At 36.7% G+C, this 24,119-nt stretch overlaps 1 protein-coding gene across 1 annotated transcript in view; it reads left to right on the top strand.

Moving 5' to 3' along the window:
- Positions 1-224: 224 nt before the first annotated feature.
- CTNNA2 (catenin alpha 2) overlaps positions 225-24,119 on the top strand; it is a 962,660-nt gene continuing 938,765 nt past the window's right edge. Inside the window, exon 1 of the mRNA XM_046662353.1 lies at positions 225-326. Coding sequence (XP_046518309.1) covers positions 225-326 — 102 coding nt within the window. The remainder of the gene's footprint in view (positions 327-24,119) is intronic.

The raw sequence follows: 24,119 nt of genomic DNA, 5'->3' as shown, positions 1-24,119 counted from the left end.
CAGTTATCCTCAGGAGCCCTCAGTTTGTGATGTGATTCCAACATCACCAATTCACACAGTTCTGGTTCTGACTTCCCTGTTCCTAACTTGATGAGGTTGAGCCAGACAGATGATCTTCAAGTATGTTCACAATTTTGGTGAATTATTCATTTGCAACCCCCAAGGTAGTGGATTATTTCAGCGATCGTTATTTCTAACTGATGATGTGTGTTTCTGTAGGGAGCATGACTTCGGCAACTTCACCTATCATTTTAAAATGGGACCCCAAAAGTTTGGAAATCCGGACACTAACAGTGGAGAGACTTTTGGAGCCACTTGTTACACAGGTAAGGGATGCTTTGAAACACTTTGTTATATGTGTATATTCCTATTGTGATATGTCATGACTCTCCAGAGAACATAGAAATCCTTAAGAGTGAAGGAATCGTGCCATAATGCTGATTACTGAATATATATTACTGCCTGAACTATGGACAATTTTATTGCCCAATAAGATTTGAGTGCCTTTTCAAGAACTCTTCATATGATTTTTGAAATTAAGTTGATGAGATAATTGAAGAGGGAGCCTTGGTGAAGGGGGCACTCATTTGCAGTAATGGATTCAAAATCTAAATAAACCATTCTTAGCTTACTTTTAGATGCTAGTGCACAGTTAGGAAGAACTATATTGACTATTTAAGAGCAAAGTAGATTTATTGAACCATTTTTTTTCTTCAGCTTACAAGGGAGAATTCATCATGTTGGAATGATGAAATGTTCCATTTTTGTGTTGTCACACTTGTCACATTTCTGCAAGATGACTGTCAACAGAAAAACATATCCTCAGAATTTTTAAGTTTTAAAGTTAATTTTTAGTGTCTTGTGAAGCATATTCTTTGATGTATTGACTAAGAATTTCATGGAATCTGAAAATTCAAGATTTTTTTGGTATATTTGTAGAGAAATATTATACCATAATAGAGGCCTTTCATATTGGTTTCCTATAGATGCAGTAGCAAATTACCATAAATTTAGTGGCTTATAGCATCACAAATTTATTATCTTATGGTTCTGGAGATCAGAAGTCCTGAAGTCAACCTTTTGGCAGAGCTGCATTCCTTCTGGAGGCTCTAGCAGAAAATCTATGTTCTTGCCTTTTCCATCTTCTGGAGGCCACTTCCCTTCTTTGGCTTCTTCCTCCATATTCAAAGCCAGCAATGTAGCATCTTCAAATCTCTGTCTGACTCTGACTTCTGCTCCTATCCTCATATCTCTTCCTGCCTCCCTCTTATAAGTACTCTTAGGATTACATTGGGCCCACTCAGATAACTCCAGAATAGTTGACTCATCTCGAGATCTTTAACTAAGTCACATCTGAAAAGTCTCTTTTGCCGTTTAAGGTAATATATTCAGAGTTTCCAGGGCTTAGGATATGGACATCTTTGGAAGTCATTATTTAGATCACTGTAGTCTGCTCTCTCACCATGCTTGCCCCCAAATTCACATCCTTCCCACATGCAAAATACATTCACCACATTCCCAGATCTCCAAAAGTCTCGACCCCTTATAGTATCATCTCAAGTCCGAAACCTCATCTAAAATTCATCAGCTTAAAAATTCCAGATCTTATCATCTAAATTAGGTATGGGTAAGATTCTGGTTATAACCCACCCTTGAGCAAAATTCCTCTCCATCAGTGTACCTGTGAAACTAGAAAACAAATTATATGCTCCCAGAATGCATCGGTGGGACAGGCATAAGATAACAGTTATAGACATTTCTATTTAAAAAGTGAGAAAATGGAAGAAAAAAGGGATTCCAGTCTCAAGCAATTTAGAAATCTGACTAGCCAAGCTCTGTTAGATTTCAAAGCCTGGGCATAATCCTTTGTGGCGCGAGGCTCTGCCCTCTGTGGCTGGTTCTCCACCCTAAGAATCGTTATTCCTTTTTCATGAAAGGTAGCGTATATTTTCAGCTAAGTATTTTTATCATCCTATTTCCTAACTATAGAATTTTGAAAGTCCAACAGCCTTTTTGAATTTCATCCTTTCAGTCCAAACTGATAGTGTTTCTACTGATGCAATGTTCTAAAGAAACTTGTGGTTCTCCTTTATGTCTCTGGGAGTCTCTTTATTAGAAAACTGCCTGCTTGATAGATCTTTCCTGGACAATTCCTTTTCCATTTTTGGCCTCTGCTCAAATGGCTGAGGGATCCATGAGACACATGCCTAATTTCTTCAAGAGCTCTCTGTATAACTGAATATTCTGAGTTTTTAATCCTTCCAAGACACAAGCCAAAAGTGATCCAGGCACACAATTGGCTTTCTCTCCAGAGGTGCTTTCCTGAAAGTGAGTCTTTTCATTTTAATGCCTTTTGCAGTCTGAATTGGCTGAGAATTTTTCAAATCATCAAGTCCTGGGTCCTTTTACCTTAACAGTTCTTCCCTCAACTTATTTCTTTCCTCTCACATTTTACTATAAGCAGGAAGAAGAAATTAGGCTACTCCTTCAACATTTTGTATGGAAATCTCCTCAGCTAAATATTTGAGTTCGTCACTTAAAATTCTGATTTCTACCTAATTGTGGGAAACAATTCAGCTAAGCTTTCTGCCACTTTATTACAAAGATTCCCTTTCTTCCAATTTTCGATAACATGTTCCTCATTTCCTTCTGCACCCTCAAAAGCATCTCCTTTAATATCCATATTTCTGCTAACAGTCCGTTGATAATGATTTACATATTCTCTAAGATGATATAGGCTTTCTCTACCATACTCCTCACTTAGGAGTCCTCATTAGCAGGGCCTTTAACATCCATATTTTTGCTAACGGTCTATTCAAGGCAATCTGGGACTTTTCTACCATACTTCTCAAAATTTTTCCAGCCTCTGCCCATTATCAATTCCAAAGCCACTTCCATACTTTTAGCTGTTTTTCATAATAGCACCTTGCTTCCCAGAACTTAACTCTGTATGTTTCCAATTACTACTATAACAAATTACCACAATCTTAGTAGCTTAAAGCAGCACAAGTTGATTATCATACAGTTCTGGGGATCAGAAGTCCTAAAATCAAGTTGTTAATAGGGCTGTGGTACTTAAGGACTTGCATTTTTTAGCATCTGCAATGCACCTGCATTTCTTGCTTGTGGTACTTTCCTCCGCCTTTAAAGCCAGCAGCATAGCACCTTCAAATCTTTCTCTTGGGACTTCAGCTTCTACCATCACATCTCCTCCTCTGACTCTAACCCTCCTGCCTCTCTCTTATGAGGAGCCTAGTGATTACATTGGGACCACCCACATATTCCAAGATAATCTCTCCATCTTGAGATCTTTAACCTAATCACAGCTGCAAAGTGCCTTTTGCTATTTAAGGTAACACATTCACAGTTCTAGGGATCAGGAAGTAGAGATCTTTGTATGTGGTTGAAACATTTCATTAGATTTATGCACATTTTCCATATGGCCATGATTCTTGTAAGCTCTATAAAAATTTCTTTGAGAAACACCTAATACTGGTAGGCTCTTAGATTTGGGAGTATGTTGGCCACTCAGATTGTGGTGTGTGGGCTAAGGCTGAACCACGAATTGTTAGTTGTTGGTCTGCAATAAGCACCGAAATTGAGAGTAAGTATTTTGGAAATTTTATGGCAGTTTTATAGAGTGATTTTATGTCTGTTGAATCTAATAATAAAATTTGGGCTTGTATTTTTTATCTTTTAAAAATTTAATTATTCTTTTTGTTGTGTTTTACAAAGCTTTAGTTTGTGAGCTATTAGAATAACAAAAATATGGCCTTTTATCGTAGATGGCTTGAGAAAAACTGGTTTAGGAGATATTTTGGAGCCAGAACAATGTGGTCTGAAATGTAGTTCTGTCAGCTCAGTTAAAAGCAGACTGCCTTTTCCTAGCCTTGGAATTTTCACTACAGTTTACATATCAATATATTTAATCCTTATCATACAAGTTAAGTGAAACACAATAATTAGAACTAGTGCCTGGTAGAAAGTAAATGTTGATTAAATGTAGTTCCCATTTTTCTTTTTTTGATGGCTATATGTTCAGGCTCATACTAGGCATAAACCAATATGGTATGAGTCAGTGAGAAGGATATGAGTGAGTCTGTGATGGGCAAGCACAATATTACCTATAAACTGTCTTTTATTTCTTAAAATTTTCGTATATTTATGTTTTGCTCTTGCACTGTACTTATCTAAAGAATGGCATTTCTAAGATTACAGTTAAAAATTGTCTTTTCTATATATCTTTCAGTCAATTATCTAAAATTCTTCTGTCAGATAAAGGCAGTGCATTAAAAATATTTATTAAAAATAAGAACACTTAGCTGTCTAGTTCATATTTGTTCACTTAATACATTAGAATGTTTAAAACTCTAGTTGAATTTCACCCAGTGACTTAGCATTGTAACCGGTCTTCATATCCCTCCAATATCTCCTAATATCTAATGGTTTATCTTTCTTCTTCGTGTTCCTACCTTGATTAAAGAAAACAAAAAAGATTCTATCAAAAATCTGACTTTTAAGATAGGCTTCTTTACATATTATTTCCTCAAAATATTATGGCTGTGTTATCAAGACCAACCATTCCCTCCCGTGGAATGAAATCTTAATAATAGAACTGATGTGACTGTTGACCCTTGAAGGATTTATGAATAAGTAAGGAGAGATAAGAAAATATTAGATATAAACTTCATGCTCAACATTGAAAGCAAAAGGTGAAACTGAGAGAGAAGATTAAACCAAGGCCCCATTTGTATCAAACACACAACTTTATGAATTGAATAAAGTTCATAGCAATATTCAGTGACACAGTATGCCCATAGCTGCCGTACAGTTTCTGATAAGGATGTCTAAGGGATGAAATAAACACCAGATGTTAAAGCATTCTCAGTAAAATTCATTCACTATCATAAGAAAAATGACATTAAGAATTTACTGTTGAGGGGGCTGGCCCATGGCCAAGTGGTTAAGTTTGCACACTCCACTTTGATAGCCCGGGGTTTAGCAGTTCGCATCCTGGGTGCAGACCTATGCATCTCTCATTAAGTCAGGCTGTGGCAACATCCTACAGAGAGGAACTAGAATGACCTACAACTAGGGTGTACAACTATGTACTGGGGCTTTGGGAAGAAAAAAAATAGGGAAAGATTGGCAACAGATTTTCGCTCAGGGCCAATCTTCCTCAAAAGAAAAAAAGAATTTTCTGTTGATAAGTATTTAAAATATTCAACAAAACTTTGCCTCATTTCAATCATAATGTATATGAGGTTGTATATTTATCTTACAATGTTGAAACGGCAAGATTCCTTTTGGATAATTTTTACATTATAGAAATCATGCAACTTCAAATGATAAAGAATTCATTAGGAAGTTTAGTGCTTGAAAAAGATTCTTAAACTTTTTATAAATTAAAAAGAGTAAAGATTTTTAATAGGTCACATTCTGTGAGACTAAGCTTTACTAGGATACAAAAGCACTTTATTAGGCAACTTTTTTAGAAAAATTGAAAAAATTAGGAAATTGAGAAACACTCTTAGGTAACTCTTAGAGCCAAAGGGAAATTATAAACTATATACGAATTCATGAAAAATGTGATCTGTTCCTAATGAAATATACACATCCAGTAAAAGCTCTGCTCAGTACAGAATTTTAGCTTTAAATGCCTTTTTTATTAAACAAAAAGATAAAAATAAGTACTCAAAATATTATATTATTATGTTATATATTATTTATATTATATATTATATTATAATTTATATTACTGAAACTAGTGTTTCAACCAGAGAAAAAGATAAACAGCCCTTCATTAATTTTTGAAGAATCAAAATTTTGGTATTAAAAATTCAAGATATTTTAAAGTAACTTTTTTAAAACAAAAGAATAATGTTAGTTTTATTTCATTTCTGAATTTAAATGCAAAAAATACCCCTACATAAGATATAGTAACCACCATCCAGCAGTATATCAAAAGATAAGCACATATATAACAAAATAGGAATATAACAATAACCTATTATCAGGAAACAAAAATATTTCAGTAGCTTAATAGATTATACAGTTAGATACTAAAAAGACACTTGATAGCATTTTGCAGTAGTTTCAAATACAAACTCTAAACAGGAATAGTATCATACTTTTAAAATAAAGGAATGTGGCATGTAAACATAGGAATAAGAGAGATAAAACCCTCTTTTTATAATATGCTTGAATACCATTAGAATAATAGAATCAGGTTAGGTGGCTAGATATAGAATAAATATATAAAAATAGTTTTCATCTATTCAAAACAGGAATATATTCTCTTTGTAATTAAAAAAATATATGAAGCTGATCATTTTTCCCATGTAAAGTGCACATTAATTTTGTGGGTTTTTTTAATGTGCAATTTTGTTAATTCTTTCCACACCATTGAAGTAGAGATTGTGTATCCACAGGCTTTGGATTCAGGGAGGCTTGATTATGAGTCCAATATTCACTCGGATACCTTGAATAGGTCCGTTACTCTCTCCTCAAATATAAATTGTAGGTAATGATAATTCGTACCTCATAGGATTATTGAAGGGATACATGAGATGGTGCATTAAAATGATTAGTAAAGTGTCTGCACTATTTTTATAGTAATACAGATTTGCTCTTAATGCTGTGTTCTTCCCTGCTTGATAGTAATGGCTTTCCAGTTATTAGAAAATGGGTGTCATGTAGAAAATAGGGATTCATTGGATATTTTCTTTAGAAAAAAAATTTTTAATACACATGTAGAAAAAGAATGATTTATATATTGCATTTAATCTATGATAACTAAAGTGGAAACCTCTGAAGTTATTGGAAATTCAATCTTCATCATTTCAGTAAGGTAAGGAAGCTCAGGCCATCACAACAGAACAGAATGAAATTTGCTGGAATTTTCTTCCTTATTTCCTTATAGAAAGATGAATATACAACTTAAAAAATAACACTAAGCATCTGATAAAAGAATACCATTGATGTTTAATGAGCTGTTTTAAATTGGCCCGGTGGGGAAAGAACCTCCTAAGAAGAGGAGCGTTCTTTAATCATTTCCAATATTTTGAATAGTGTCCATGGGGCCCTATTAGTTTAGGCTCTGGTTAACTTCTGTAGTTAGGGTCTTTCTGTATTTTACTAAAAAAGTTAATACTCATCTCAAAAGCTATATAATTAAAACATCATATACATCAAAAATATTGTTTTAAAATTTAAAAATTCAATTTTACACTTTAAAAAATACTTGATTTTCTCCCCTTTTTGTTATTAAGTCCTTATAAAAGGAGTCACTTTTGTGTGACTCAGAACAGTAATTAAATCTCTGGGTGCATTTAGAATCAGGGAATCAGGAGATTTAGATTTTAAATCAGGGGATTTAAAGCTGAAAATGGTTCCAGAAATAAACTCACACTCAGAAATGAAGTAACTTCTGAGAATTAAGCCAATGTGTGCCGTTTTATGCTATATCATGTATTCTCTTACACAGTTTACAAAATAGAGTATTTTATGTGTGAATTTACCAAAAGTATCAAAGTATAAATTGAGGTCTCATTGTAACCTTTTTCCATCCATTCAGAGAATATCATTTTTGAGAACTACCTTAACTCATGATTTATTCATGAGATTCAAAGATTAATACATTTGGATGGTTTCCATGGTGACACTACAGTGTTACAATAAGTTGTTCACGCAGCTTTGTCAAAAGATTGAAATTGTGTGAAAAGTAAAGGATACGCTAAAAGCGAATGATGTGAACTCCAATAAGCGTATTTATTTCTTTGATCAATTTTGTGTATAGCATGGTTAACCTGTTTCCAAGTATTTTTCCCATTTTTATGGTTTAATTATTTTTGTCCTAATTCCCATTGTAATTTTTGGATGATATTTTTCTTGCCTCGAAAAATGTTTCAGTTTATCTGTCTTTAATAGAAGTTTTTTTATGTGAATGAACTACCTAAAATATCATAACTATTTAAAACCTCTGCATCTTTCCTCATTAGAGAAAAACTTATTAAAAATAAGATTTGAATACAAGTAATGAGGTTATGATTTATGAATTTACCTTTATCACATATATTAATACATATATTTTTTTAAAGATTTTATTTTTTTTCCTTTTTCTCCCCAAAGCACCCGGTACATGGTTGTATATTCTTCATTGTGGGTCCTTCTAGTTGTGGCATGTGGGACGCTGCCTCAGCGTGGCTTGATGAGCAGTGCCATGTCCGCGCCCAGGATTCGATCTGACGAAACACTGGGCCGCCTACAGCAGAGCGCGCAAACTTAATCACTCGGCCACGGGGCCAGCCCCTCATATATATTAATATTTAATTGAAAAACCATAAAGTATTTTTATTGTTTTACAAGTACTGTTTCATCCCCTAATATTAACGTTTCTTAAATTGCTTTTTTTTTTTTTTGCAGTGGATACATATACCTAAAGTAGTTAATTATGTTGCGAGCACTTCTTTGAATTGAGGTCATATGGTCGATTGCTTGGCAGTTGTGTTGCCACTTCTGAAATAGGAGTTTAATTGACGTATATAGTCTGGAGTTAGATTAATTTCTGTTTTGGGATTATGTTCAAAATTTTGCTGTCTGCCACCAGATGGGAGTGCTGTTCTTTTTGTTATAAGGCCAGCTGTGTTGGCCGTGTTTTGAAACTTGAGTAATATATGGAGCCCTTTTGAACAAAAAGCCAAAACCAAAACCAAAAAATCCTCCCAGATCTTAGAGTGGACTTAAAATAGTATGAACATGGAATTATGTATTCACAATATGTTTATTCATAAAGAAATTTACAAAGTAAATACCAGAAGCAAAATTGAAATTAACATTAATTTGATGGATGATATTGTTTTGCTGCAATTAAGTCATTGCCTATGATGTAAATGTGGTGGTGACTACTCTAGCGCTGGGTCTTTTGTGTTTGGCAAACACTCTCCACCATGTGACATGTGATAAGTCAATTCTCCCCCCACCTTTAGCTCCAACTACTGCAAATCACAACTATTGAGTTCACCATGACATCATTTCACCTTTGTTTAGCATAAATATACTCGCAGTTAACAGGCAGCATCTGCCTCTGTTCCCTTCTCATTAGCCTAGGACAATGAAAGTTAAGTGGTAAGACATTGGTGTGGTTTTAGAATACATTGGGGAGGGAGGAAATTCCCCCCTCTACCCTTTTTAAGTTCTTATGGCTGGACTAATAATGGAATTGACCCAAGACCAGATTAACAGGAGGAAAAAACCCAATTTAGCACTTACGTATGGGAGATCATCATAAAATATGATGCTCAGAAAGTGAACAAAGCAGGCATGATATATATCTTTTTATACAAAGAAACAATAAATTTGGGAGGATTTCTTTTACATGTAATTCTCTGGGGCTCACCCAAAGGGGTAGTCCAAGCTGCTGAACTCAGTTTGCTAAGTTTCTTTCCTTAGAATCTTATCTTTGCTTTGAACAGTCCATACTGCTCTGGTCTCAGTTGGAGCTCTTGTCCATAAGTACGGAACTGACCACAGGTATTATAGAGTATCTTAATGGAAAAATAGGAAAGGACTAGTGTTTCTTGAATAGTTTCTCTGTGCCTGATACCTCCTAGGTATTTCTAGGAGTTTTCCTTACTCCTTACATCAACTTGGTAGTCATATTGTTTTCTTCATTTTACAGATGAAAAAGGAATGATTTAGATCATATGATGAAAGGCCTAATGTAAGTTAGACTGAGTAGGTCTGCAGGAAAGGGAAACGTGGGCTGGAAATACTGAAGTGTTAGTTGCCAATACATCAACCACAGAGAATGTGTAGAATGAAAAGGGAAAAGAGTAAAGGAATAAATGGCAGGTGTGGGAAGGGGAGAACTCCCAACATTAAACAGAAGAGAAGGAGCAAGCAGAAGAGAACTGAACATATTCTTACAATCGGATTATTAGATCCTTTTCTTCTTTGCATCACCTATTTCTTCCCCAAACCAGCTGTTTGCTGACATGCAAACATGACCTAAACAAATTCCTTAACAGTGAAATGAATAAGTTAAACTAAAAACACATTTTCCCTCTTTTCTTTCTTTCTTTTATTTTTGGTGAGGAAGATTGGCCCTGGGCTAACATCTGTTGCCAATCTTCCTCTTTTTGCTTGAAGAAGATTGTCAGTGAGCTAACATCTGTGCCACTGTTCCTCTATTTTGTATGTGGGATGCTGCTATAGCATAGCTTGATGAACAGTGTAGGTCTGCACCTGGGATCCAAACCTGTGAACCCTGGGCCGCGGAATCGGAGTGTGCAAACTTAACGACCACGCCACTGGGTCAACCCCTCATTTTCCCTTGTAAATGATTAGTGCATGTGAATACCCAAACTTAGCAATAACTTTTTCTTTTATTCTTTTGGCAATAACTTCAAACCTTAAAAGTACTTTTTCTCTTGTATTTTCCATTTCAGTGAATACTAAAAACTATTTTTTTTTAAAGATTTTACTTTTTCCTTTTTCTCCCCAAAGCCCCCCAGTACATAGTTGTATATTCTTCTTTGTGGGTGCTTCTAGTTGTGGCATGTGGGACGCTGCCTCAACGTGGTTTGATGAGCAGTGCCATGTCCGCGCCCAGGATTTGAACCAACGAAACACTGGGCCGCCTGCAGCGGATCGCGCAAACTTAACCATTCAGCCACGGGGCCAGCCCCCTAAAAACTATTTTAAGTGAGAAAAATGGAATTTAAAGCAATTTAAAAATTAATGTCAGAGAAGCATAATACTTTTTTGTATGCTTGAAATAGGACAATTAACGAAATCTTATGCATACTAATTCAAAAATTTTAAGGGATAAATTGTGGGGGGTTAGCTAACAAAATTGTTCGTAACTATTTTGGACAATATAGAAACATTATATGAGCTGAAGACCAAAAATCCATTACGCCAAGTGTGAGAATGCCTATGAAGGGACAGAATTGCATTTCCTCAGGAAGCTCTTGACTAGCAAACTAATTAAAACTTGTCAGAGATCTGAGATAAAGGATTGGGGCATGTCAACACACCTGCTTTTCGTGTCTTGTCATCCTGTTGGAAAGTACAAAAAGTACGCTTTGTTTTCACACAATTAAGAAGGAAGGAAGGCTGGGAAAAGTAATGGAAAATCTAACCAGCTATTTTTCTTTTGTTTTAACTTAACTCTCAGTCCTTCTCGTAACACTGACATTTGAGCTCCAGTGTCTGTGCCGTCTCAGTCTTTGCTTTATTTTGTTTCCCACCTCGACTTCAAATGTGCCTGTTTTCCAGGACTTACACTTGGGATTCTTCTTTTCTTTCTTCTGTATTTTCTCCCTGGGTGATTCTGCCCATTCCCGTGGCCATACGTATTATCAATACTCTGATAACACTCAAATTCGCATCTTCAGTCCACACCTTTTCACCAAACCCTATTCTCATACCCAAGAATTCTCCTTGGTTTGTCTTTCCTCACATCTGCTCACCTCTCTCCAACTCTGTTGCTCAAGTCCTGGTTCCAAACCCGAGTCCTTTTTCACCATGACCAATGGAGTCGCTTCCTAAGTAATCCACCGACTCGACCTTTGCTCGCTTCCTTTGCGTTCTCTACACGGCAATCAGAGTGATCATTGAAGACAGTGTACAATTTCATCATACCATTCTTCTGCTTAAGACCATGCAATTGTTTTCATTGCATTTTAGGATAAAATTAAATCTCCTAACAATAACCTGATTTGTCTCCTGTTGAAAACTAGTGCTACAAACTACTATATCTAGTGCTGGTGGCTCTTTAATCACCATGCTCAAGCCACAGAGCACTTCTTTCAGTATCTTGAGTGAACTGAGTTCTTTTTTGCCTCAGGGCATTTGCATATGCTGTTCCCTTTGCATAGGATGATGCCAGGCTTCTACTGCTGTAACTGGCTCCTTTGCATCTTTCAGCTCCTATCTTATCATTTCCCTGATGTCACAGAGGACTTTCCTGACTACTCGTTTTGTAAACATACATGCCTCTTGCCCCACCCCCTTCTCCATACTTTATCTGTTTCTTTCTTTCAGGCCACTTATCACCATTTGTAATTATCTTATGTGCTTATTTTTGTGTATTTTGTTGAACTCCTCCACTTGATGGAAAACTCCATGAGGATAGAGATGATGTCAGTTTTGTTCACACATGGAATCCCAGTACCTTGGACATAGAAATTGTTTGATAAATACTTGTTGAATGATTAAATAAACACTCCTTAAAAAATTGTAGTTTGTAGTTTTTTCTTTTTGCCTCCCTCATTCTTCCAAAATTAGTTAGTAGTGAAACTTAATTATATGTTGCAGTAGTTGTTTTATGAAGATGTCGACAATTATAATAATTGTTTGTTGTTATGGGATTTCAAGGGATGAAAATATTCATTAACTTTTTAAGAGTGTACAGCAGTGTTTTGATACTAGTGACCAAACTAAGAAATAATGTTTTGTTTTCATATACTGAAATCTGTAATATTTTATCTTCATAATAACATAGTATAGATATATGTAACATATATGTTTCATATGTACATTTGTACGTGTAGATGTGGAGAAAATTAATATCTTTTCACTTTTCCTACAAATAATCTTTATGTTTTCTTTAGAAAAATAATTTTACTTGACCTGTATTCAATTTGACCCTCCCCCTCAATTATCATTGTTCAAATGTATGGACTTTAAATATAAAGTTGGGCAAAATAATCTTCATTAAAGTTTCTCAAAACATTCCGAGCTTCCTATTATCCAAACTGGCATTGGAATATAGGTACCGTATACAGCCCTTATCACTCTTATGCCACTTAGTTGACTATTCAAGTAAGTCCTCCCTGACTGCCTGTTGCCCATGGTTGCCTGATGTAATAAATAAAAGTCCAGGACACTCAGGTACATTTGAATTTCACGTAAACAACAGATCGTTGTATAGTATAAGTATATCCTATGCCATATTTAAGACATACTTATACTGAAAATATTTGTTGTTATTATTGTTTCAGCTCTGAAACAAGAATTGATTTCATTGTTAATTTACAAATTCTAGATAATGTCAAATTTAGCATCTCAAGTGATTCTGTTAGCAGTGTAGGAAAGAATAAGCAGAGATTGACAATACTGTTTTTCTAGATAAATTTTTGACCACTGCACTTTCAATTAGGTACAAATTCTTCTACAAGAACTTGCCTCATTTGTCTTTCTTTTTGCTCCCTTTCTTGTCACTCCTGCATCAATTTCTACCCTCAATCCAGAAAGAACATCTTTTCATCTCTAGAACTGTATGGTGTCTCATTTCACATGTGCTTGGAAATTCTCTTCTCTTTCTCTTCCTTTAGAGTGTCCAGCACCCATGCATCCTTCACTTCTTATCTTAGATGTTGCCTTCTGCAGATTTTTTGACACCCACAAAACTGGGCCTGGTCTCCACTGTATTCCCAGGGCATCTTGTACTTCTCCTGTCATGTGTCATGCTGCAGTGTTATAATTCCTCGTTTTAAATGTGTGTGTGTGTGTATTTTAGTATGCACGCATGTTTGTATGTGTTTATTACCCACAAGGCCATAAATTACATTCTCTGTATATCCTTTCTTGACCTGGCATGGAATAGTGATTTGGTAAATTGTTACTGAATTACTCTAAGAATGATGATCTCTTTACTGACATAGTAAGTACCCTCCTTATAATAAGAATCTTTCTTTCTCCTTCTTTCTTTCTTTCTTTTTCTCGCTCTCTCACTCTTTACTAAGGAAGACTCCAAGCTAAGCAGAGCTAAGATACAGTTTTCTGGAGCAACTCAATTGTAATCGTTTATTAAGCTACGCTTTCTTGAAAAAGCATATTTAAAAAATATCAATGGGCTTAGGAGAATGTCATTTCTACTGGTCAGTCTTCTTACTAGTAATTTTGTGCTTTATCATCATAAGAGTATTGATAATTGTTGCCATATTATTATCTGGGCTTTGAAAAATAGAAGGGAGAGTAGGAAATATTCTTGATTTTTTTTTTTTAAGATCTCCTACAGCATGTTAGTTAAATTTAAAGATGAAAAGAGTGTATAAATTACTTGACTATGATGTTGTTACAAAATACAGCTATTATTGTAAATGAACTATGTAGCCCTGTGGTAATGGTTGAGATGGTAATTTCATTCTAAACGGCAGTTTTCAGCGGCTTATTTAACACGAACTCCCAATTTACTCTGTTGACTGAAACTTTTCAAGCTTATTTTCATCCCCAGGGGGAATTTTTTAAAGAAATGAGACAAAAATTCCTTCATCTGACTTATTCAAGCATGGTGATAATGATTTTCACCCAACTATTACAATTTTCAGAATATTTTGGTGGCTTGTATATCTTTAAATGGTTTCCAAATTTTATCTTTGACATAAGCATGTTTCTCCAGAAATGACAGGCACAGGTATTCAACAGGTAGTTTCATAAAGTATTCAAAAATTTAAAATAGCTAAGCATTATGGAAGATTGAAATTAAATTGTGCAAAATATTTTCTTATTCAGTGTGGCTGATATCAGACTAATTTGGTAGACAGATACTGAAAGGATGCCAAATTTAGTTTATTTCCTTTTGCAGACTACTCTATATCAATAGGTCTTGAGTTTGTTAACAGCAGAACCAGTAACTAATTTTGATTTCATAGAACTGTTTTTAGTATTCTCAATTGTAGTTTTTGTCTTCATTTTATTCATTATCAGCTTTTCCCTACTCATGAGCATCTGGTTATTGTACTTTGTGTATGCTTCCTGGAATTGTCATTACTATTCAGAAAGTCATAGGTGATTAACCACACACATATGGATGATACTCGAGAACTGTTGCTATAGGAGATTTTCAGATGTTGCTTGAGAAAATTCTTTACATCAAGACTGAGCTGGGTAGCAAGATGGCTAATTACTGTATATTACCAGATATGGCTGAAGAGGAAGTAACTTCAAAAGTAAGAAATACTAGATAATAGAATAAGAAAAGATTTACTTTGTGAAGAGTCTCTAAAATTGCTCTAGGATGATTCGAATGCCATGACTGATTACCAGGGAGCTGTTTACACACCTGTTTCTTCTTCTCTCTCTGCTCAACACTTGACTATACTTCCCAGCCTCACTTGGAGGTAGGTGTAGATATGGAATGTGGGTGAAAGAGATGCACACCACTTCCACTCCTGGCCCAGTAGAAACGCCCATGTATCTTGTGCTTTTTTCCCTTTCCAAGACTTGATGCAGATGAGAGACTGTAGAAACTGATGCGGGGTCAGTGAGCCGAGGAGTCGAAAGAAAGATTTCTTGGACTCTCAAGATCTGGCAGTAGTGCTCTTTTATTTAGAGAATAGAATAGCATGGGGACAGGACCCATGGGCAGTCAAAGCTTCTGCTGCCGCTTCTGCTGCCCCCGCTGGCATGGGGACAGGACCCATGGGCAGGCAGAGCTGGTGCGTGGGGACAGGACCCATGGGCAGTCAGAGCTCCTGCTGCTGCCCCGAGTTGAGGGTTAGGGCTAATTTTATAAGGCATGGGTATGTGGGTCATTTCTTTACAAGACAAAGGAAAGAATGTGAAAAAAAGTTAAAATGGTATCAGTGAAGGTGGGGTCTGGTCATTGGGTGATCCCATGACTTTTAGACAAGAATCAAATCGGATTAAGCAGAGGTCAGAAGCCACCACCCTAAATCAGTTACATGAGATTGCCAGACAGCAACCAACTTACGTTCTTGCCTTCCCCATTAAGAGTTTCTAGGGATAAGGTCATCTCTCTTCTTCTTCCTGGTAGAGAGGGAGGCACCCTCTACAGATAGAGATTCACCTTAAAAAGGTAAATGTGTCCCAACAAGGGCAAGTTCCATTCCTCAGAGCCTCCTTCCCTGTCCCAGTTTATCAAAAGCAATCAGCCCCAAAACAATCCCGATGCCAAAGAGACATATCTTGGGGTGGCCAATTTCAGGTCCCTACAAGGTCATCCCCCTTCCTTCACAAATGCAAATGTCTCTCAAAAGGGCAAGCAAAATTCCAGTCCTCGGAGCCTGCTTCTCATCTGCAGTTTTAAAAGTAAGCAGCCTAAAATCCTCGTCAGAAACCACATGTGGAAGCTGGTGGAGCCAGGAAAAGGAGGGATCCTGGAACTCTAAATCACTTCTTGGAGTACCCACTCCAAACAGTGGGTCTGCATGTAGAACAGAAAGGGAGATTGTTTTGGACTTTATGTCCAAAATTTTATTGTGTTAAGCCACCAAAATTTTGGGTATATTTGTTATAGCAGCTAGCATTAGCTACTCTAACTTCTTCAGTGCTATGATATGCACCAGAATAATAGTCTCTTATTTACGGTAGAAATTTTTTTCTTACTTATGTCAAAGTCCAAAGTGGACCACCCAGGGGGCAAGTTATCCTGATCCATAAGATAGTGCAGTGACTCAGGCATTTACCATGTTGCTCAGACATCTTGCCATCTGCCATTCCCTATGGTTTGTTCTTTGTGATTCAAGTTCACTCATCACCATCATATTCATGTCTCATCTACTAAAAGGGAAATAAAAAAGAAATATAGAGTAAGCCTCTTTCTTTTAAGGGTAAGATCTGGATATCGTACATCCCCTCCAGTCACATCTAATTGGCAAGAACATAGTCACATAGCCCTACCTCCCTGCAGGAAAGGCATGAACAGATTGCTCCATTGCTACAAGGAGGAAGGGCAGAATGGATATTGTGGGGCTATTAGCAGTCCCTGTTGCTTACATTCTTGAAATTAACTTTTGGTGAATATTGTAGGACTGAGGGAATCAAGCTTTTCTTGGGCCACTCAAGCACAAGGCACATTCCAGCATAGCAGTACCTCATTACCCACCTTCATTTCATGACAGTTCAGTTTAGATTTTACTCCCATGTTGAGATTATCAGTGATCCAGCTGTGCATATGCATAGAAAGCAAATACCTCCACAAAGTTTAAAATCCTTCCTTAAAGCACATATGGGGAGAATTATTTGCCCCAGACCAGCAGCTTACTTACAACCTGTAAAAAGATTTTTTTGTGGTCACCTTCTGCAAGGTCACCTGTCTCCTGAAACCAGCAGAAGCAACTTTGAGAGGGTCTGAGGGTGAGAATTGTTTTTTTTAGGGGTATGACATTGTTAGGTTAAGCTTATTTTTTTCTATTAAGGATATTTATTAATTTCGTATAATTTGTAACACTCAAAGAAGAAGAGAATGAAAAATTGCTCTCTCTCAAGAGTAAACTTCTTTTCATATGTTGGCCACTTAGATTTAGGCTTCCTAAATTTGAATGAAAAAGGAGGATTCATTTAATTATTTCATTTTATAGATATTTCTAAAGGATCTGAAGGTGATAAAGTGATGGGTAGCTTAGGACTGGTAGAAAGAAAATGCCCTGGGAACACAGAGGAGGGAGGTGGACGTACGTTGTAGGCCTGGATTTAGAGCAAGAGAGCTTTCAGGGACATCTTTTCTCTGTTGTTCTCTGACACTTCGATGGGCCTTATCTCCTGGAGCAGAAATGTTATTTTATCACAACTTAGGACTGATAGTTTAGATATTTTATTCTTAAATCCAGTACTGTGAATTGGAATTATAACAACATGTTTTGAAAAGCACCGGTATGAAAGTCTGTGTGGTCTGTCCATTTCTGCTCTTTGTTCATGTCTGGCCGGGTTTGCTTCACTCCATTTAACCTGCTTTTCCTTTCCATGGGCATGTCTTATAACTCGGCATATTTTAGAACCCCATCTGTGGGTATGGATTTTAACTGTAATCCAGATCCTCAGGACCAGTGCTGTTCCAATTTTCCCAAAGCACAATCCTCCCTTCCCGTTATAATCCCATTCAATGTTCTGTAACCAGCTATAGGGAGTTACTAGAATTCAATGAGTCTGTTCATGGTAAATAATTTTTTTCTGAAACATAGTTGTGTAGATAAGATGATGAACTGGGTACAAAACATGGCTTGTGAATTGGAGGCATCACGAGCCAGGTCACAGGAAGTTCTGGAGAGGTGCTCCACAGGAAGTATATACATCAGAAGGTCTTTGCTTTCACTCTCTGCTAATAACTTGTGACTTTTGGGGAAATACTCAGGTTTTTTAAATACAAAATGAGAATACACTCATGTACCGTATAATAATGTTTCAGTCAATGATGGACTGCATATATGACGGTGGTCCCATAAGATGAGTACCATACATCCTAGGTGTGTAGTAGGCTCTACCATCTAGGTTTAAGGAGTACACTCAGTGACAAAATCACCTAACAACACATTTCTCAGAACGTATCCCCATTGTGAAGTGACACATGACTGTATGATATATTTCCTATATTTTATCCTGCAGGTCCTTCCTATTTTAGTCCAACCCAAATGATTCCTTTAAAATACCGTAGACCTAAGAGACCATAAATGTGGGTAGCTTAAAAAGCTGCATGAACTATGTCATAGGTATTTTCTAGAATATGTGGACTGGGCAGCCTCATAGTTATACTCCTGATTCTGTTCCTGAAGTTTCCCATTTCCAGAGTTATTCTCTGTCTCTGGATTTTTGTTGAGGAAACTCAATTATACAGACTCTCGTTGTCTGCTGCCAGCACAAGCTACACATACCTGACCCCCCTGTCTCCTGGGTGCTATGGATACTCCCCTGAGACAGATAGGTTGTGTCTTTGTCCAGCCTGGGTTGCATTAGAGACTTCCAGATCTTTAGTTCTGTGATTCTGGCATGTAATTAGAATGTCACAAAATGCAGTAATTCTGGAGATTTCTAGGGAGGAAAAGTCAACTAAGAACCACCTGGCATCCAGTAGTCAGAAACAGGAGGGCTCATTTTGCACCAGGGCATCAGGTAGCCAAACAGAGAAGAAGCCACCAACACTAGCATTTGTAACAAGCTTCCAGGAAATTGCTGGTTTGGCAGTTTGTAGAGTAAAAAGGATACAAGATGACTCTGTGTTTTCAATCACTCTCAGATTTGTGGAAAAGCATCCTCAAGATCATCATGTTTGATGATGAGGAAACAATAGAAAACGAAAAGAAATTTGGTAGCAATTTCAAATGATAGTCATTTGAGAAGAAGAAATAAAGATTAATGTAGGAAAAGGAAGTGGAATGATTGAGATTTAAGCTTTGTTAGGGGACATCAGTATATATGAGGAAACAATTAAAAAATTAGTTACTAGTAAAGAGTAATTGAAAGAAGTGACAAAAAGGTTGGGAAATCTGTGAGGAATTATTATACATGGGAAAGAAGCATGCAGGGGGTAAATTCGTAAATGAGAGTAGTTCATGGTTCTTGTTCTGTGAAACTTGGAAGATGATGACAGCCCAAATTAAAAACTGGTCATTAAAACAGAAAAAATAGGAGCCGGCCTGGTGGCGTAGTAGCTGGGTTCTCATAGTCCCCTTCAGCACGCTGGGGTTCACAGGTTTGGATCCTGGCCACGAACCTAGAGCTGCTCATCAAGCCACGCTGTGGCAGCATCCCACATCAAATGGAAGAAGATTGGCACAAATGTTAGCTCAGGGCCAATCTTCCTCATAACAAAAAAGCAGAAAGAAAAGGCAATTGAGTCTTAGCTGGAAAGACATGTCTTTTACCTGCCTGTGTTATGTGAAGCATGGTTACTTGGAATGAACTCTCTGATGTATGCTCTTGAATGATGCCTTCCTTACCACGAGGAGACTTTTGTGAGGACAATTATTTTATTTGATTTTTTTTAAAGTGTACAGAAGACTAGGGAATGAGAATACAGTATTTCTGATATTAGAAAATTTGTGTTGAGAAGGCTTTCTACTAAAGCCATGTTACCAAAGGAACTTTTATTTCTCTCTTTTTTCCCCTAACTTCTAGTCATCTCCAAAGTGTTACCAATGCAGTTTGCTTATGTAAACCCTACAAATTCAGTTCTTGTTTGTGTGGTTCTTTCACCCTAATGGATAAGCAGGATCCCCAGGGCTGAAGAGTCCTAAACAGTTTCCATTTTTATATTAGTGAAGAGCTTTGGCTGAGAGTAACAGAATACCCACATGAAAGTGGCTTATGCAAGAAGGGTTTGTTTTGTGTACATGAACATAGGTTGGTTTAGCAGCTGAGCAAGGTCGGGGCTCAGGGTCATATCTCCCATTTGCCTCACCTAATCCTCATGGTCACAGAATTGCTGCCTCTTAAGAATGATGTTCTCCCACAGGAACTTCCAGAGATGGAGGACCTCAGCTTGTAAGTCTCTTCTTAATCAGGAAAGAATCTCAAGGAGGATCCTGGGGCAAGATACAAAGACTCCTAAGACTAACAAAGTCACTCTTCCGCTCCTTTGTCATGCAAACCCTAAAGGAGAGTTCTTCAAATATAAATTAAATCACTTAGAAGACACTAAAACCAACTTTGCCTAGATTTAATATCTCAATTTCTCTTAAAGATAAGGTAACTATCTCTGGTAACTCTGATGATTTACACAAGAATAGCTCAAAAGGGACTAGCGCTGGTGGCAGCTTTCATGCTTTAGTTCCTCTTGGGCGTTTAGAAATGTTTTGGCTTTTTGTGTGCTTGTGGGAAATCATTAAGGCAGGAACATTTAACATTTTCTTTTTCTTTTTTCCTTGATTTTTTTTCCTGGTGTATCTTGTACTCATGATCAGAGAATTAGAGACTTTATATTTCAAATGAATTTCCAATAGTTTGCCTTTTCCTAGGGGGCTTTTTTTTCTTTTTTTTTTTTTGTCATTTAGCATTTATTTGGAGCTCTTTTGAGTAAATAATCATCCAATTTATACATTGGGAGCTTGTTGAATTGTTTGTTTTCAAGTAAGTGAGAATCTGTAGTATTATACCTAATGCAATCTGGCAGGAATGGGTTAAATCCTAAACCTTCATGATGAGAAGGCATGCAAAAGGTAAATTCTGAAAATAGATTTACAGTTTACCATTCATGCCGTATTATTCTAGAACATGAAAATGAATTGCACTTTTGTATGCTAATAACAAGTTCTTTTGTTACTAGCTATTCATGTCGAAGCATAAACCATCTTAGCATACTGAGTGGTTACTGGATATTGAGTTATTTCCAGTAGATGTATATTAATGTATTCAGGTTTGCATAGCAAATTAAGTACCTCCATGAAAACTATAGAAAGGAGTGCTTAAACTTTAATGCATGACTTGTAGTATTTTAATTAACCATACATTATTCTGAAATCCTTCACCAACAAAAATTCATAATAGTAAAAACTTGAACATCTTTCTCTTTTCTGTCGTTTTGGAAAATCATGCAATTTCTTTCCCTCATTTGTTTCTAGTGAGGCGGACTTTTAATAGTTTAGTGATTTAAGACATTTCAAATGAGTGTGTTTGTTAATTCATTTCCCTCATGTGTTTTTAAACTCTGTTAATTTTTTGAACTCTTCCTAACTTTTCTATTTGTACATCTGTGGGGGAGCAGAATTTGCTACCCCAAAATGTGTCTCTTTGGCTTCATTATTTTTAAGAACAGAAGACTCAGGAAGAAACTTTGACCTTTCCCCTAACTGCCTAAAAGAATTTAAGAATTAATAGGTGCCTTCCTGCCTGTTCCAGGAAGGAGCTATCACCATAGATAATTATAGTATAATATGAACTGGATGTGGTAGACAGGGAGGAACCTGGCAAGGCCCCTTTGATCAAAGTCCTCTCCATCTCTCATTGTCTTTGCAAGGTGTGGGCAATGTTTACCAAACGCTTACTTTTCTATCTCCATGTAAATTGCCTTCCTTTCCTTTGAAGTCCCAAACCACTGCCCCCAACATCCTCCTTTGCCCATAGCTGAAGAAGGTAGTGGCTTCCACCACTGTGGCAAGTTACTCAGACTTTCTGGGTTTCTCCCATGTATACGTGTTATTAAAGTTTGTTTGATTTTCTCCTGTTATTCTGTTTCATGTTGATGTAATTCTTAGACCAGCCAGAAGAACCTAGAGGGTAGAGGAATTATCGTCCTCCTCTACACATCTGTATCAATGAATAATGGTATCAAGTTTCTCATTAACATTCAGTGTGGCTTTGAATCCAGGCCTTAGAATGAGAACCAGTTCCTTGAATATTCCTTTCCTTTCTCAAGAAAGTGTCCCACTCACTTTTCTCATGAAGGACGTGGAACTTTTGGAACTAGTGAGCCTTCCCATTATTACCATATTATCCTTCCCATGATTTCACCTTCTTGTAAAATAAATAAATAAAGCTTTTTCCATTGAAAGTGAACAACACAATGTTACCAAGTTCAGTGACAGAGACATTGATGAAAAATACCTGCCATTTCAGAATATAGATACAGCCACAATCTGTAGCTTGTGGATTTGTTTTTGGAGCGTAAGACATAGCAGCTTGATATCATCACTTGCTGTGCTGTTCTAGATTTGCAAATAGTCAGTATTGTATGATCATTTAGGCCAAAAGTCCCCAGTGAAGTGGAGGAAGGAATGCAGAAGTTCTAACTAGGAAGGTTAGATCATCATGTACAGATTGGGAAAGGGGGATGTAGCTGTTTGCAACCCCCACCTTCACCCCCTATCTTGTAATCACAGCACACCAGATGAGGTATGTAGGTGGGATCTGACATGGAGATCTTGCAGGTAAGACCTTGAGATCTACTGATAGATTCTGATTCCAAATGGAAGTATTAAGTTTTGAAATATTTAATAATTTCATCTTATCTTAGATACAGCCCCACTTTGGGAATATTGTTAAGCATGACATAATCAGACCAGTAGAGCAGTAACTCCTAAGCTTGTTGTTTGAAGAATAACAGCAGACTTGATGCTGACACAAGATTAGTCAAATATCTGGTAGTCAAAAGCACCAAATGCAAACGTTTTCAGTTTTCCTCCATTGCCACCTTCCCCCCTAAAATAGCATGTTTAAAGAAAACGAAATTTCATCTTTGGAGTTAATTATCTGTTAATGACCTGAATAAATGTATAAATAAATGTAGCCCCTTTATAGTAATTATGGCTTACTGATTATGATGCCTTACTTTTCCCAATTCTGAATTCCTTAGTGGTTTTTTTAAAAAAAAATTCTCTGTGTCTGTATAATCTTAAATTTTAAAATAGTAATATCTATTTCTTTTTCAGTAAAAATGATGCTTGGACACAATGGTTTTTGACAATTTGAGATTGGTTAATTGAAGCCAAGTTTTGTGGTTAATGCTTTTGGCTTTGGATCATGTATTTATTTTTGTCTCCATCATGTTCTGTTTGCTTACATTTTGGAGGTTAATTTTGATTTCAAGATGTTTCATTTTTACTTCCTGCCTTACTTTGTCATTCGTAGTTCCTTTTCTACCCTCAACATCAAGACCATAAACAAGTTTTCTCACATTTTTTGGCCAACATTTTACAAGACATATCAATAGATAAAGCTGAAAATTGGAACATGTATAAGGGAAGTCTGCTCCTCCTGGCTCACACCCCTAAGAAGCAAGAATGTCCCTGCTAACTGCTCACAACACAGACTGAGACGGTGGATGCACAGGGCGCTCGTGAGCATGTGCATGAGATGGTGCCTCAAGAGACGCTGCCCTTTGAGGTCTATGCTTTGGGAGTGGATGTGCTTGCCTGGCTGATAACCTCTTCTTTACATTTACTGTGTTAAAATGCTACAAGGAACAGGAAGCAGAATGGAGTGAAGTCTCCCTTGTAGGCCAAGGTGGCATTACATGAAGAGCAGTTTGGCTAGCTTCAACTCAGCATAGCTCAGATAAGTGATGGCAGGAAAGCATTCTGTGCTTTCACACTAGTCCCGTATTCAAGTTACTGAGTACTTTCTCCCCCATACACTCTGCCTGTGGAGATTGTCTGTTCCCTTCTTTCCATCCGTTTGTCTATCTTGAAAAAGTTCGAAGAAGAAGATGAGAAGCTCTGTCAATAAATCATACAGTTTTGAGCTAAATATTTTCATGGAGAAAAAAGAGAAGAGAAAATTCTGAAGAAAGCAGGAAATCAAGGTTAAATTTTAAAATTTATCTTTAAAAAAAGAATGTATTTTTAAGTGCCAGAAGAAGCAGTGAGAAACAAATGAGATAATGCCTTGAACTTCTTAGTGCTTGGCACATAGTAAATGCTGAATATATTTTTGCTGCTATT

Source organism: Equus quagga, chromosome 5, assembly GCF_021613505.1.
Source record: "Equus quagga isolate Etosha38 chromosome 5, UCLA_HA_Equagga_1.0, whole genome shotgun sequence".
NCBI lineage: Eukaryota > Metazoa > Chordata > Mammalia > Perissodactyla > Equidae > Equus > Equus quagga.
Note: the sequence above shows the minus strand (reverse complement) of the source record. Positions and strands in the feature narration are given on the sequence as shown.